Source organism: Engraulis encrasicolus, chromosome 1 (assembly GCF_034702125.1).
Source record: "Engraulis encrasicolus isolate BLACKSEA-1 chromosome 1, IST_EnEncr_1.0, whole genome shotgun sequence".
Lineage (NCBI taxonomy): Eukaryota > Metazoa > Chordata > Actinopteri > Clupeiformes > Engraulidae > Engraulis > Engraulis encrasicolus.
This window is the reverse complement of record NC_085857.1, coordinates 12,977,827-12,992,786: the sequence shown is the minus strand read 5'-3', so window position 1 is coordinate 12,992,786 and position 14,960 is coordinate 12,977,827. Positions and strand designations below refer to the sequence as shown.

General features: G+C 45.8%; 1 protein-coding gene across 1 annotated transcript in view; it reads right to left on the bottom strand.

Annotated features, from left to right (window-relative positions):
• pus10 (pseudouridine synthase 10) overlaps positions 1 to 14,714 on the bottom strand; it is a 22,798-nt gene extending 8,084 nt beyond the window's left edge. The window contains exons 1-13 of the mRNA XM_063198136.1: positions 14,615 to 14,714; positions 14,135 to 14,277; positions 13,472 to 13,864; positions 12,487 to 12,573; positions 12,256 to 12,290; positions 11,666 to 11,777; positions 9,385 to 9,446; positions 8,745 to 8,790; positions 7,894 to 7,958; positions 7,534 to 7,619; positions 7,176 to 7,301; positions 6,488 to 6,544; positions 6,087 to 6,163 (exon numbers count right to left, since the gene is read on the bottom strand). Coding sequence (XP_063054206.1) covers positions 6,087 to 6,163; positions 6,488 to 6,544; positions 7,176 to 7,301; positions 7,534 to 7,619; positions 7,894 to 7,958; positions 8,745 to 8,790; positions 9,385 to 9,446; positions 11,666 to 11,777; positions 12,256 to 12,290; positions 12,487 to 12,573; positions 13,472 to 13,864; positions 14,135 to 14,260 — 1,272 coding nt within the window. The 5' untranslated portion in view covers positions 14,261 to 14,277; positions 14,615 to 14,714. The remainder of the gene's footprint in view (positions 1 to 6,086; positions 6,164 to 6,487; positions 6,545 to 7,175; positions 7,302 to 7,533; positions 7,620 to 7,893; positions 7,959 to 8,744; positions 8,791 to 9,384; positions 9,447 to 11,665; positions 11,778 to 12,255; positions 12,291 to 12,486; positions 12,574 to 13,471; positions 13,865 to 14,134; positions 14,278 to 14,614) is intronic.
• Positions 14,715 to 14,960: the final 246 nt, after the last annotated feature.

Sequence of the window (14,960 nt, the reverse complement as noted above, 5' to 3'; positions counted from 1 at the left end):
GCACAAAATGACTGACGTTTCGGCGCACCTGCGCCTTCCTCAGAGTCCGCCGGGTCATTCCTCAGAGTCAGGTGCGCCGAAACGTCAGTCATTTTGTGCACCAAAATAAAAAACCTCTAAAAAAGTTGCTGAGTGCTCCAGTCATCTCTGGGTCTAGTCACTGTGAAGTAGCCCAGCTTGTCTTTATACTGCTGTCCTCGACGGTGAGCACCACCAAGGCTGAAGCGCAGACATCCCCTCTTCGAACTTAAAGAATTCACTCTGCTCTCTGAAGAAGACATTTCCAAACTCATCACAAGAAGCCGTCCCACTACCTGCCTACTGGACCCAGTGCCCACGAACCTTCTTCAAGACATTGCCCAAACAGTGGTCCCAGCAATCACATCCATCATGAACTCCTCACTCTCCTCCGGCACTGTCCCCTCCGCCTTCAAACAAGCAAGGGTGACACCACTACTGAAGAAGCCTACACTGAACCCTGCTCATGTCGAAAACTACAGACCTGTCTCACTGCTTCCCTTCCTATCCAAGACGCTAGAAAGGGCAGTTGCAAAGCAGGTCACCAACTTCCTAAACCAGAACGGATTACTGGACCCAAAACAATCTGGTTTCAGAAGCGGACATTCAACTGAAACTGCGTTACTCTCAGTGACTGAAGCTCTAAGGACTGCAAGAACGGAAGGACTATCCTCGGTCCTCATCCTACTAGACCTGTCTGCAGCCTTTGAAACAGTCAACCACAAGATCCTCCTGAGGATACTCACAGCCATGGGAATCACAGGCGTTGTCCACTCATGGTTCAACTCCTACCTCTCTGGACGCACCTTCAGTGTGTCATGGCAAGGGAAACTGTCTACGACTCACACCCTCTCCACAGGCGTACCCCAAGGATCAGTGCTGGGACCCCTTCTGTTTGCAATATACACCTCCTCCCTGGGACGTGTCATTCAAACACATGGGTTCTCCTACCACTGCTATGCTGATGACACCCAGATGTACCTGTCGTTCCATCCAGATGACACCACGGTTTCGGAACGCATCTCTGCCTGCCTCACCGATTTGTCAACATGGATGAAGGACCACCACCTACAGCTGAACCTGGCCAAGACAGAGCTCCTGGTGATCCCAGCTAAAGAGTCGCTCAGTCACAACATCAACCTCAAGATAGGCTCCACCATCGTGACCCCAAACAAAGTCGCCAAAAACCTTGGCGTCATGATTGATGATGAGCTGTCATGCTCCAACTACATCAACTCAGTCACCCGGACCTGTCGATTCCAGATGTCCAACGTACGGAATATCAGACCTGTGCTGACACAATATTCTACACAACGACTGGTGCAGGCCACTGTCCTGTCCCGCGTTGACTACTGCAACTCACTCATGACAGGCCTACCTGCTTGTGCGCTAAAACCTCTGCAGATGATCCAGAATGCGGCGGCACGGTTGATATTCAATCAACCCAGAAGGACCCATGTTACTCCTCTATTTATTGAGTTGCACTGGTTACCGATCGCCGCCCGGATCAAGCACAAGGCATTGACCCTTGCCTACAAAACCATCACAGGAACGGCCCCAGCTTATCTGAAGGACCTACTAACGCCCTATGTTACTGGAAGAGAACTGCGCTCATCCAGCACAAGCCGTCTGGCTCTGCCATCCAGTCGCTCTAGGTACTCCCAGTCAAGATTGTTCTCCGTTGTGGTACCCAAGTGGTGGAACGGTCTCCCAGAGGCAGCAAGACTAAGCACATCTCTTGCAGCCTTCAAGAAACAACTGAAGACCTTCCTCTTTCAAGAGAATCTACTAGACTAATGCTTGAACTGGCCTTGCCCCAGGGCAGACTCCTGTCATGATGTTTAGTTTAGTTTAGTTTGTGTGTGTGTACTCGTTATTTACTCTTTAATTAAAATAAAAATAAAAATAAAAATAGCTGCAAGCAGCAATGCGGGGCCAAGCAGTAAGTCCGCCTAAGTCGCCATGGCAACAGAAAGAGCTGAGCAGGCAGACTGTCAGAGAAACGCATAGTTCATTTTTACAAGCAGAAATAAACCTTGAAATTTGATGTGTGACCTGCAGGTGGCGCTAATGAGTGAGCTGGAGACCAGAAAGTCCTTGTGGGGAGTCATGGGATAGCCAAGAATGTGTGTGACGATTACCAAAAGATTCTGACCATGGGTATCTGAGATTTGACCTCACTTCCTGTTTGGCGTCTGTTTGGAGGATTTTGATTGGCTGTTACGGCCAAACGGTAAAAGATGTAATACAACCCCTTTAGGGATCTCTTCAGAGTGCTCCAGAGATCATGTGTATCAAGTTTTGTGAAAATCAGACTAAATTTGAAGGATGAGGAGCCTTTTATTGATTTTCACCAAATCCAAAATGGCGGACATTCAATTATGGCAGATATGATGTCATAGGCTGCGTTGGATTCGTCTTGGCCCAAGGATTTCTACGGTACCACCAGATTTAAAATGGAGCGTGCGGCTCAAAGGTTAAGGGCAGAAATGTAGCTAAAACTTTGACCAGCTGGTGGCGCTAGACATTTTGAGCTAGCGACCTGAAATTTGTTTTGGTGGGTGATGGCATGAACAAGAATGTCTGTGACAATTTGCAGAAGATTGTGAGCATGGGTTCCCAAGATATGACTTCACTTCCTGTTTGGCGACTTTCAGGCCGTTTTTGATTGGCTGTCACGGCCACACTATAAAATATATAAAAAATTGAAGGCATAAGTTTTGTGAGGCTCAGTCCAAAGATGCTATATACCGATTTTCAGAAAAAAATGTAAAAAATTGAGGGAGGAGATACATTTTTAGTGATTTTCACAAAATTCAAAATGGCGGGAAAACTATCCAGGCGGAAAATGACGTCATAGGATACGTTGGATTCGTCTCGTCCCAAGGATTCTAGGGATACCAAATTTTTGAAAATTGGCCCAGCGGTTCAAAAGTTACAAGCAGAAATGTACCTACAACTTTGGCCTGCTGGTGGCGCTAGAGGGTTGGGTCTGGGGACCTAAAAATTGCTGTGGGTATTTCTGGGCCAGTCCTTAACGCGTGTGCCGATTTTCAGCATTTTCGACCGTATGGTTCTATGGGCTGCCATAGACTTACAGTCGGAGAAGAAAGGTGAAATAATTGCAAGCAGCAATGCGGGGCCAAGCAGTAAACTTGGCAAAGTTGCCACGGCAACAGAAGGAACTGTAGCGCCCCCTTTGGCCCAAATCTCGCCAATGTTGGGGTGCATTCCTTGGAGGGGAAAATGGGGAGAGAGACGGGGAGGGTCGGCAAAGGACCTGGGCTGGGAATCAAACCCGGGTCAGCCGCATGATAGACGAGTGCCCTACCAGTTGGCCACGGCAGGGCCTGTGCTGCCCTTGATTTATATTGAGTAACACATTTCCATTCCCTCTCAAATTAGTCTATAAAATATCAGCAAGTAATTTCTATACTTGAGAGGCTTGCTTTTTGGACAGCAATTATAATCCTCTGTGATCATTCTATTTAGTAAAATTGTTTATATGACATACAATATTATGGAAAAGAATCAGGAGCCTACTGAAAATAGATATGGTCTTTGAAATCCTAAACATAAGAATCCTATAGGTTGCAATGTAATGTTGGCCAGTCTTTTGAGAGACTGGTCTGAGGAATTGGTGTACATAGAAGTAACGTGTGTGTGTGTGTGTGTGTGTGTGTGTGTGTGTGTGTGTGTGTGTGAGAGACAGAGGAACCGAGAGAACAACAATGGTCTCTCTCTCTCTCTCTCTCCTCTCTCTCTCTTCTCTCTCTCTCTCTCTCTCTCTCTCTCTCTCTCTCTCTCTCTCTCTCTCTCTCCTCTCTCTCTCTCTCTCTCTCTCTCTCTCTCTCTCTCTCTCTCTCCCTCCCTCCTTCCCTCTCTCTCCCTCTCCCCCTCCCCCTCCCTCTCCCTCTCCCTCTCCCTCTGTCTGTGTGTGTGGGGTGGGGGGTGGGGGGGTATGTGCAGGGGCTGGGGCAGTGGGGCTTTGGTTGACACTAGAGCAATAGCAGAACTACGCACACACCTAAGCTCTCGTCTCTTGTGTGTCCAGAGACCCCCTGCTGAGAATGGTGTCAGTGAACGTGCGCAGGTGCCGTTGGCAAAGGGGACAGAGAGATGAGAAAAATCCCTCCATTCTTTCCACAATTTTGAATGGTTGCTGTGAGCTGATAGTTTTTTCAATCGTTACGAAAATCCATACCTGGGTGCAACATAGTGTGAAGATGACCTGTGTACCAATATTTTGAAAATTGGGAGTACGGTTAAAAAGATACAGGCAAAAATGTAACTAAAATTTTGACCTGCTGGTGGCGCTACAGAATTTGAGCTGGGGATTTGATTTTTTTTTGTGGTGGGTCATGGGATGGACTTCTGTGTGTGTAAAGAATCCTAGCCTAATTCGACAAACGGTTACTGAGATATGACCTCACTTCCTGTTTTGCCACTTTTACGACAATTTTGATTGGCTGTCACGGCTAAACGATAAAAGATATCCAATATTCCTTGAGACCCCATGTGTAGCTCAGTCCAGAGATACTATGTACCAAGTTTCGGGCGAATTGATCAAAAAGTGCGGGAAAAATAGCATTTTTATTGAATTTTACAAAATTCAAAATTGCGGGAAAACTATACACGCAGGGTACAATATCATCACTAGTTCTCGGATTTGTCTTGGGCCAAGGACTCCAGGGATACCACATTTTTGAAAATTGGACCAGCGGTTCAAAAGTTACAAGCAGAAATGTACCTGCAACTTTGACCTGCTGGTGGCGCTAGAGCGTTGGGCCTGGGGACCTATAAATCGCTGCGGGTAATGTTGATGCTGCCTCGAATATGTGTGCCAATTTTCACAACTTTCCTATGTAAGGTTCTATGGGCTGCCATAGACTTGCAGAGGGAGAAGAATTTTGACTGGAGTCAATGAGGGAACTAAAACACTAGGGGCCTTCGCCAGCTTCGCTGCTTGGCCCCTAACTAACCCCTCTGCAACTGCACTTGTTGTTCTGTATATCTCCTGTGCACATTGTATTTGCTTGTGATGTTGGCTTGAATATGTCCTCTTTTGAAAGTCGCTTTGGTTATAAAGCGTCTGCCAAATGCAATGTAATGTAATGTAATGTAATGTCCTTTCTGAAGAGCACTTGTTTTTTCTTCAAGCAGTTATGCAGCACTCTCCTCTTCTTCATTAGCGTTGGTTTGTCTGTCTGTCTGTCTGTTTGTTTGTCTGTTTGTCAGCAGCAAAACTCAAGAAATAATCAACGGATTTGGACGAAACTTTGTCGAGTTGTTGATAATGACCCAAGGAACAGCTGATTAAATTCTGGTGGTGATCCGGATCACGAACCGGAACCAGGACTTTTGAAAAGATTCTGTCAGCAGGATAACTCAAAAACGAATCAACGGATTTGGACAAAATTTTGTGGAGTTGTTAGTAATGACCCAATGAACAAGTGATTAAATTCTGGTGGTGATACGGATCACGAACCGGAACCAGGACCTTTTGAAAGATTCTTCTCCATTACTGGCCTATAAATCTAGACGCCCCTAGTGACCAGAAATTGAATTGTGGGAACTCCACAAAAAGAAGGCGGAAAGACTTAGGTTGTAACCTAGTTAAATGTTCTATCAAGCAGCTTCCTTGGCGGAGGTCTGCGCTCTCTGAGTGCTTCTAGTTTTTTTATGAAAAAGTAAATCTCAATATGAAACGATGCCACGGCTTAGTTATCTGAATGTACAACCAAAAATACTGAATTAAACCAAGATATCGCAAAACACGCCCACTCAATGCAAAAGCTTGTGCTCAAGTTGGGTCTCCTAAGGGGGCGTTGCCCCCTACTTCTTCTTCTCTTTTTGAGGTGTTTGCGCAAGACGTGCGCTACTGCCATCTACAGCGCTAAGGGGACTTCATTGATTCTCATCCTCAGGACTCCGAAGGTCTCCTAACCGAAGGTCTCCTAAAGGGGCGTTCACCCGACATAAAGTGGATACCGGAAAAGAAACAAAATGACGCTTCTTGTTAGATCCACCTTCTTTGGTACAACTGTGCACGATGCGGGTAAACCCACCTCCTGTATCCGCCGGATCTCCATCCTGTTGAAGCGTGCTCTATGGGGATTGAGCAGCTCCATAGCAAATGGACGACCTATAGGAAGAAGTAGATAGCGCATCAGTGAATCAGTGAAATGAACACTAAAAGCTAATACTGCCCATAAGGGGGTAAAAAAATTGAAAAACTAAAATGTGTTCCCAAGTTAGTAACCATGATTGTTTATGGACTTGAAAATGTACCAACTGAATGAACACAATTAAGTATTAAGAAAAGCTGATACTGGACATTTACGGTGATGGGTAAGAGTTTGATTGAATAAATTATCACCTAACGATGTAATAAGGACTGTATGCCTAGATTAATGAATTATACACCATTCAAAAAGTAACTGAAATTGATTCAAGCTAGAGTGCCTACCATTGCCAAGGGTTCGAACGTCCACATCCTCTCTGCCCGATGAGGAGAAGTTGAAACCTTGAACACCAAAAAAGAAAACAACCATGAATGTCTTGTGTGACATGGAAATAGTTATTCAACAGGGTTCCCGCTCTAATTCAGATACAAAATTCCATGACTTTCCAGACCCAAATGTTAGGTTAAGAGGTAAATCCTCTACTAGCCTGGAGTCCATGTTTTCTTAAGAAAATGAGGACTTCAGGCTCTTTTCTTAGATGATTTACCTGCTGCTAGTAGAGGATGTTTGACTCTACATCACTGCTAGCCTGCTACTGACCATCCCATAATACTACGAGTGCGTTGCAATATGCGACCTTGCCTCCTCCACTTGCGCTTGTCTCCTCGCCCCGCCTCCCGGCCCCTCCTCCGTGGAGAAAACGATAAAGTTTCCCAGCTGTCAGCCTAGCCACAACAACTTTTGAGGGACTGCTTTTCATTCACCATCCCAATTGCAAATTAGAAAAAGACTCTACAATTGAGCTTTAGAAAGATATTGATATATAATACTGTTGTCAGTGATGTCATCATGACATATTACTTCCTGGTACGAGGAGAGAAGCAAGTGGAGGAGGCAAGGTCGCATATTGCAACGCACTCTACAATTTCATTTCGTCTCCCCACAAATGTCACCTCCATGTCTGCCACTCACTCTCTGATCTGAAGGCGTTGAGCAGCGGTGCAGCAATCAGCTCCTCCACTGATGACTCCATCCTCCTCTCCCCGTCAATCACCCACGGCGTCTGGGGCAGCGTCCGGCAGAACTTGTTGTATCGCCCTGGCAACAACAAATCAAAGTAAAACTCGACTGCGTCGAAACTTTGAACACATTGTAGAACTGAAAATTTGCATGGAAAGAATGTTGTGTCGCAATGACATTCGTGGACTGATAAATCGTTCAAAAACTCATTTTTTTAAACAATAAACAATCCACAAAAAGCTTACTTCAGCCTTTCATGATGAGAGGTGACTGTTACAAACAAATGTCAATAATACCGGTGGAAACTTACCTGCAACAAAGGCGGAGACGTGTAGACACGTCGTGTCTTGAGGGACACATGCTTCCTTAGGTCTAGTGGGAGGAGAAGGGTACTCTCTGAAGCACAAGAAGCAAATCGAAATATTACACAAGTCATCACATTACACACGTGTAATATACGTATATATTCTTAATTATGTGTTCGTTGACTACGCTTGCTTTAGCTGAAATGATTCATGAAAAAAAAAACCATATTGCCATTATTTGACTTACGTGAGGAATCTCTTGGCACTACTAATGCAAAATACTACAGTAATGTCTAATTATGTACAGTATGTTACTATATTATTGAATAAATAAGACTTCAAATCCTTTTTTCCCTTTGACTTACTTGAGGAATTTCTTGTCGCTGATCTGTTCCACGGCCTTGACCACGGCCATTCTGGTGAACACCGACTACAGAACAAGAGAGGATGCATTTACTCTTACAGTCGGACATCAAGGCCACAATCCTACATAGAGCACCTTTAAAGTTGGACATCAAGGTCACAATCCTACATAGAGCACCTTTAAAGTCGAACATCAAGGTCACAATCCTAAATGGTGCACCTTTCAAGTTGGACATCAAGGCCACAATTCTACTTATGGTGCCTTTATGAAAGTCCCGGCGTGAAGACGTGGGGCGCGAGGTCACGCCTCTTGACCAATCAGTGAGCTGGGAGTCAGCACACCGTTTAGATCTCTTCAGCCGGAAAGCTGGATTAGGAGCTGATGGGAGCCGAGTTGAGCGCAAGTCGAAAAGCGAAATGTTGGCGGCCGAGGTGTGCTGTGCCGTGAAAATATGTGTAGTGGAAACGAGCCAATAGTGCACCCCTATGTAATGTCTGACATCAAGGCCAAAATCCTACATAGTGCAACTTTAAAGTTGGACATCAAGGCATGTGATAGCGTTCTCATCGATATAGAACACTAGATGTCCCACTCAGCCTTTTTGCATGACTTTGCTGGTTTGCCTACTAATAAAAACATGATCAGTCTGGTAGGTGTGTTGCAATATGTAGAGACAGAACATCGAAAAGAACACAAAGACATCACAAGTTACAAGGAATGCCAGGGTATCACCATTCTAAACATTGTGTTCTAACTCACTTTCATATCTGTAAATATTTAGTGAGAAATGACCTAGGCTTTTCTGTTTGAATTACAGTTTGATAACCTTACAAAAAAAAAACAACAACTCACCTCCTTGTTCTTCGTTGGCTTAAAGCAGTCAGAGCAGGCCTCTGCCCTAAATGACAGAGAAATCGCATAAACAATAACCAGTCATGGTGCATTGTACTACAGTATTAATTCACATGAAGAATGATTTGAAACTAAGGCTGTTTCTCAAGGTCAAGTATCCTGGCCTTGCTCGGACGTAAAAACGCCCAGTGATTGGATACTCCGTGAAGTTCACCAAAGAGTATCCAATCACTGGGTATTTCACGTCCTAGCAAGGCCAGGATTCTTGACTTTGAGATACAGTGTGCAATGCAATATGCAACCTTGCCTCCTCCACTTGCACTTGTCTCCTCGTCCCGCCTCCTGGCCCCTCCTCCGTGGAGAAAACGATAAAGTTTCCCAGCTGTCAGCCTAGCCGCCAAAACAACTTTTGAGGGACTGTTTTTCATTCACCATCCCAATTGCAAATGAGAAAAAGACTCTACAATTGAGCTTTTGCAAGATATTGAAATATAATGCTGTTGTCAGTGATGTCATCATGACATATTACTTCCTGGTACGAGGAGAGAAGCAAGTGGAGGAGGCAAGGTCGCATATTGGAACGCACCCACAGATTGAGATTGCATTGAAAACATTTCAGCGCCCCCTACAGGCCTCTTACAGGAAATGGCAGTCGGCATCTGTGTCTGGATGGAGGAAACCAACGGCCACCTCGAAAGGACTCTAAACACACAGGAGAGCAGAGGAAGGGGTCAACAAAATATGTTGCGTTTCCTTATTCTATACAGCCATATACCTTGCATGAAAATGAATGGATATAACGCTATGCAATAATTGTACACTTGCATACAAATAAAGGCACTGACATACAGTACACACAAGATCAAAATGCAACCACGCACACTGTTCTCTCTCTCTCTCTCTCTCTGACACTAACACACACACACACACACACACACACACACACACACACACACACACACACACACACACACACACACACACACACACACACACACACACACAGTGTAAAGTAGGCCACCAACATTCTCCTGTAAGCATGCCACTACCTACCCTGGTGACCACGGGCCTCTTGAGCTCCTGGGACAGCGTGCCCTGGTGACCACTACTACCTACCCTGGTGACCACCACTACCTACCCTGGTGACCACTACCTACGCTGGTTACCACGACCTACCCTGGCGACCACTACCTACCCTGGTGACCACTACCTACCCTGGTGACCACTACCTACCCTGGTGACCACTACCTACCCTGGCGACCACTACTACCTACCCTGGTGACCACTACCTACCCTGGTGACCACTACCTACCCTGGCGACCACTACCTACCCTGGTGACCACTACTACCTACCCTGGTGACCACTACTACCTACCCTGGTGACCACTACCTACCCTGGTGACCACTACTACCTACCCTGGTGACCACTACTACCTACCCTGGTTACCACTACCTACCCTGGTGACCACTACCTACCCTGGTGACCACTACCTACCCTGGTGACCACTACTACCTACCCTGGTGACCACTACTACCTACCCTGGTTACCACCACCTACCCTGGTGACCACAACTACCTACCCTGGTGACCACAACTACCTACCCTGGTGACCACCACTACCTACCCTGGTGACCACTACCTACCCTGGTGACCACTACTACCTACCCTGGTGACCACCACTACCTACCCTGGTGACCACTACCTACCCTGGTGACCACTACTACCTACCCTGGTGACCACTACTACCTACGCTGGTTACCACTACCTACCCTGGTGACCACTACCTACCCTGGTGAGCACTACCTACCCTGGTGACCACTACTACCTACCCTGGTGACCACTACTACCTACGCTGGTTACCACTACCTACCCTGGTGACCACTACTACCTACCCTGGTGACCACTACTACCTACCCTGGTGACCACCACTACCTACCCTGGTTACCACTACCTACCCTGGTGACCACTACCTACCCTGGTTACCACTACCTACCCTGGTGACCACTACTACCTACCCTGGTGACCACAACTACCTACCCTGGTGACCACAACTACCTACCCTGGTGACCACTACCCTGGTGACCACTACTACCTACCCTGGTGACCACTACTACCTACCCTGGTGACCACTACTACCTACCCTGGTGACCACTACTACCTACCCTGGTGACCACCACTACCTACCCTGGTGACCACTACTACCTACCCTGGTGACCACGACCTACCCTGGCGACCACTACTACCTACCCTGGTGAGCACTACCTACCCTGGTGACCACTACCTACCCTGGTGACCACTACCTACCCTGGTGACCACTACTACCTACCCTGGTGACCACTACCTACGCTGGTTACCACGACCTACCCTGGTGACCACTACCTACCCTGGTGACCACTACCTACCCTGGTGACCACCACTACCTACCCTGGTGACCACTACCTACCCTGGTGACCACTACCTACCCTGGTGACCACTACCTACCCTGGTGACCACTACTACCTACCCTGGCGACCACTACCTACCCTGGTGACCACTACTACCTACCCTGGCGACCACTACCCTGGTGACCACTACTACCTACCCTGGTTACCACTACCTACCCTGGTTACCACTACCTACGCTGGTGACCACTACCTACCCTGGTGAGCACTACCTACGCTGGTTACCACTACCTACCCTGGTGAGCACTACTACCTACGCTGGTTACCACTACTACCTACCCTGGTGACCACTACTACCTACCCTGGCGACCACTACCTACGCTGGTTACCACTACTACCTACGCTGGTTACCACTACCTACCCTGGTGACCACTACCTACCCTGGTGAGCACTACTACCTACGCTGGTTACCACTACCTACCCTGGTGAGCACTACCTACCCTGGTGAGCACTACCTACATGGTGACCACTACTACCTACCCTGGTGACCACGGGTTTCTTGAGCTCCTGGGACAGCGTGCCCTGGATGGCCCACTTGAAGGCCTTGTTCACATGGATGACGTCCTCTTTATCCAGGACCATGGCCTTCTCTCTGGTGGGCAACATAGCAAGATGCACCGTGAGCGAATACATTACATTACATTACATTACACTTGGCAGACACTTTTGATGAGAATATGAGGACATAATCATAGCATACAACATTTTTTGATCAATGGTTCTTTATTCATTTCTAAATTACGAAAAGGAAATATTAACAGTAACAATGTTCAAATAACATTTTTTTGTTGCCCTTCCACCTCCCCCACTCCTCAAATCCATCAATCTGTCAATCTATGCTCTCCCTTCAACATTTTTTGAAGTACATTAGCACAGGGTTAAGTACAGTACACACACACACACAGATGCCCACATATCCAACCCACAACATGCCTTAGAGTCTACCCCACATTCAATTGCTATACGTAAATGCATTCATTTGTACATGCATGTGAGAATGAATACATATGAAGTGCATGCTTATTTATCATAATGTAGCCGCTTCATTGATAATAGGTAAACTGACATACCTGACTTCCTTTTTCACATGAAGCCAGCAAGAATGCTGAGGATGAGGTGGGAAACACCAGAGAGAGAGAGAGAGCAAGAGCGAGCGAGCGAGCGAGCGAGCGAGCGAGAGCGTGAGAGAAAGAAAAGAGAAGGGGGGTAGACAGAGGATAAGAGAAACACATTGGATTATTTCGATTTTGATCAAAAAGAAAGATCCTGTAAGTCAGTTTAGTGGAGATGTGTGGCCTTACCTCTCTGACAGACAGCTGAGCTGGCAGCGACACGGACAACACCAAGTCCTCAAACACATATTCTTCAGACTTCACCGTCTCGGAAATCTACACATACACACAAAACAAAACAATATTATAGACAGAGAGAGTAGAGAGAGAGAGGTTCCATTGGCCCATTGTTTCCGGGTTCTATTATTGCAAGGGGGAGGGGGGGAAATCCCCCTTTAGGCAGACCTAGGCAGACCTAAGGACTGTTCTATACAATGCTAGGAGTATTATGACACGCCCCTTTAGGCAGACCGGAACTTGGTCATGTTAGGTGCCCATAGCAACCTATTACATTGGCATATCTCTATATACTTAAAGAATCTCTGCTATAGAGGTGCAGCTTATGCTTGTGCATCTGCATCTCCATCCTAGTGAATAAGGAGATCAGGGGTGGAGAAGCTTTTTAATTCGAAGGGCCACTTCAAATTCCTCCAAGGGTCGTAAAAGTCCTCCGAGGGCCGTAATATGAACACAAACTTGGATTTCCCCCTGCACTTTAGGCCTATATTGAAGGCAGCCACCTTTAAAACAGACCCCACCACCAGGGTAGTGTTTCCAAATAACATTTAAGTAGTACTTAAGTAAGAGGTGACCTCTAGGCAATATACCAGAAATAGGGCTCATATCATCACTAAAAGTTTATAAATACAATATTTTACCTTACACATGCACTTTGCGCAAGCATTTTATTTGCATGTACCAGAATAAAACATTGTATGTAGGCCAATTCTATTATTTCATCATGTATAAACTTTTGGTGATGTGAAGTACTACTGAAGAGTTTTTGGGAAACGCAACCCAGAGCACCCACAATCCTATTGATGATCACTCCATTACATTAGGATTGTGGGTGTTATACATTTACACAAAGCAAAATCTAACAGACAAAAAAAAATCATTGACCTATGACAAAAAAAGAACTTGTGTATTAGTCACAGCAAGTCAGCATACGTACCTTTTTGGCGAACTCGGGACTGCAAAAGTCCTGTAATACCCCAAGACATGCCACACAGACACCACCACCTCCAACACCCATGGTGCCCTCTGTGCCATCTGCTGTGGATTCCAACGTCACCCTGTTTGATTCCAATATGCCACTCTTGTTGTCCCCATCTTCAGTGCCATTCTTGTCTGCTGTGGCGGCTTCCAATGCTACCATGGGAACCCTTTCCTGCTGACCTCCATTCTCACTGCCGTTGTCTGGGTCCAGCTTTATCTTCTTGGGGGGAGGATCATCATCGGAGGGCGTGTGAGAGTTGGTTTCACTCTGCAGTGGTGGTGGTGGTGGTGGTGTTGGTGTGTCCTCTTTATTGCTGATGATGAAAGAACTGAGCTCCTTTTGGAGGGCCTGGGATGGAAAAAACAGGAAAAAATGTGAAAACGCTGATAAGGAGCTAGAGTTCTCCAGAGCACACATTCATTTGAAATATGTCAATGCCTTCATGCAAGGAAACATAAAAATAGCCTTTAGCTGAACTTATAATGAGAAGATTTTTGTAAAATGACAAGTTGCAATGACATTAAAGTAAGTCACAAATAATTAACTTAGAGTCAATGTGAGCCACCAGAAGTTGCTAATTATTATCTGGAATTGATAATAAGAAAATAGACAATTCACCTCAGTGGAGAGTCGATATGCAGACTGTGTGCCTATGCTGCAGAATCGCAGGATGCAGCGACCACAGCACCCAGCATCCATCAGCTTCTTGATGATAGGTTTGTCCTTCTCCCTCAGTGACAACATGGCTACTCACAAATCAGCTGGTATTGATCACCACATATGAAAGAGGGAGATGAAGAGAGCACGTTACAGAAATCATTTAGAGAGAGAAAAAAACAGAAACAACATGCATGCTAGTACAGACGTTACACTTTATGCGGATAAAATGAAGGGAAGAAAACACACTCAGGCAGTGTTACGGTTTGACATTAAGTGTGAGTAAACAGTTGAGCTGAAATGTGGTTAGAGCTAGCCTACATGTAATTCATTTGACAAGCATGTCACATACTAGGCAGTTGCCTATCGAATGGGAGTCAAGCGTCCAATTTGAAAGCGAACATTTTTGCTGTCGCCTTGAATAACAGATGAAGGACTTACCCAAATTATATGGTAGAAAAAAGCCTAAAACTGTTTTATGAAAATATATTAGCCATAGCTAACTCCTCACAGCATCATGCATGATTGCCTTGCTTGTTGAGGTCTGGTTGGAACTCCCAAGACCTGAGCAATCGAGTGACTAAATTAACCTCAGAAATCACTTTTACATTTCATATGGATGTGGTGCCTATATATGGTTTAGTATAACGGGGAGAAACACAACTGAAATAAACATCTTTGATTTTAAATGGTACAACATATGTCATATAAAGTGGTTTGAGGGATTATTTGGTGCACAGCTTTCTCAGTGGCACCTTTTTGGACAGCTAACAACGTCATCTTTATG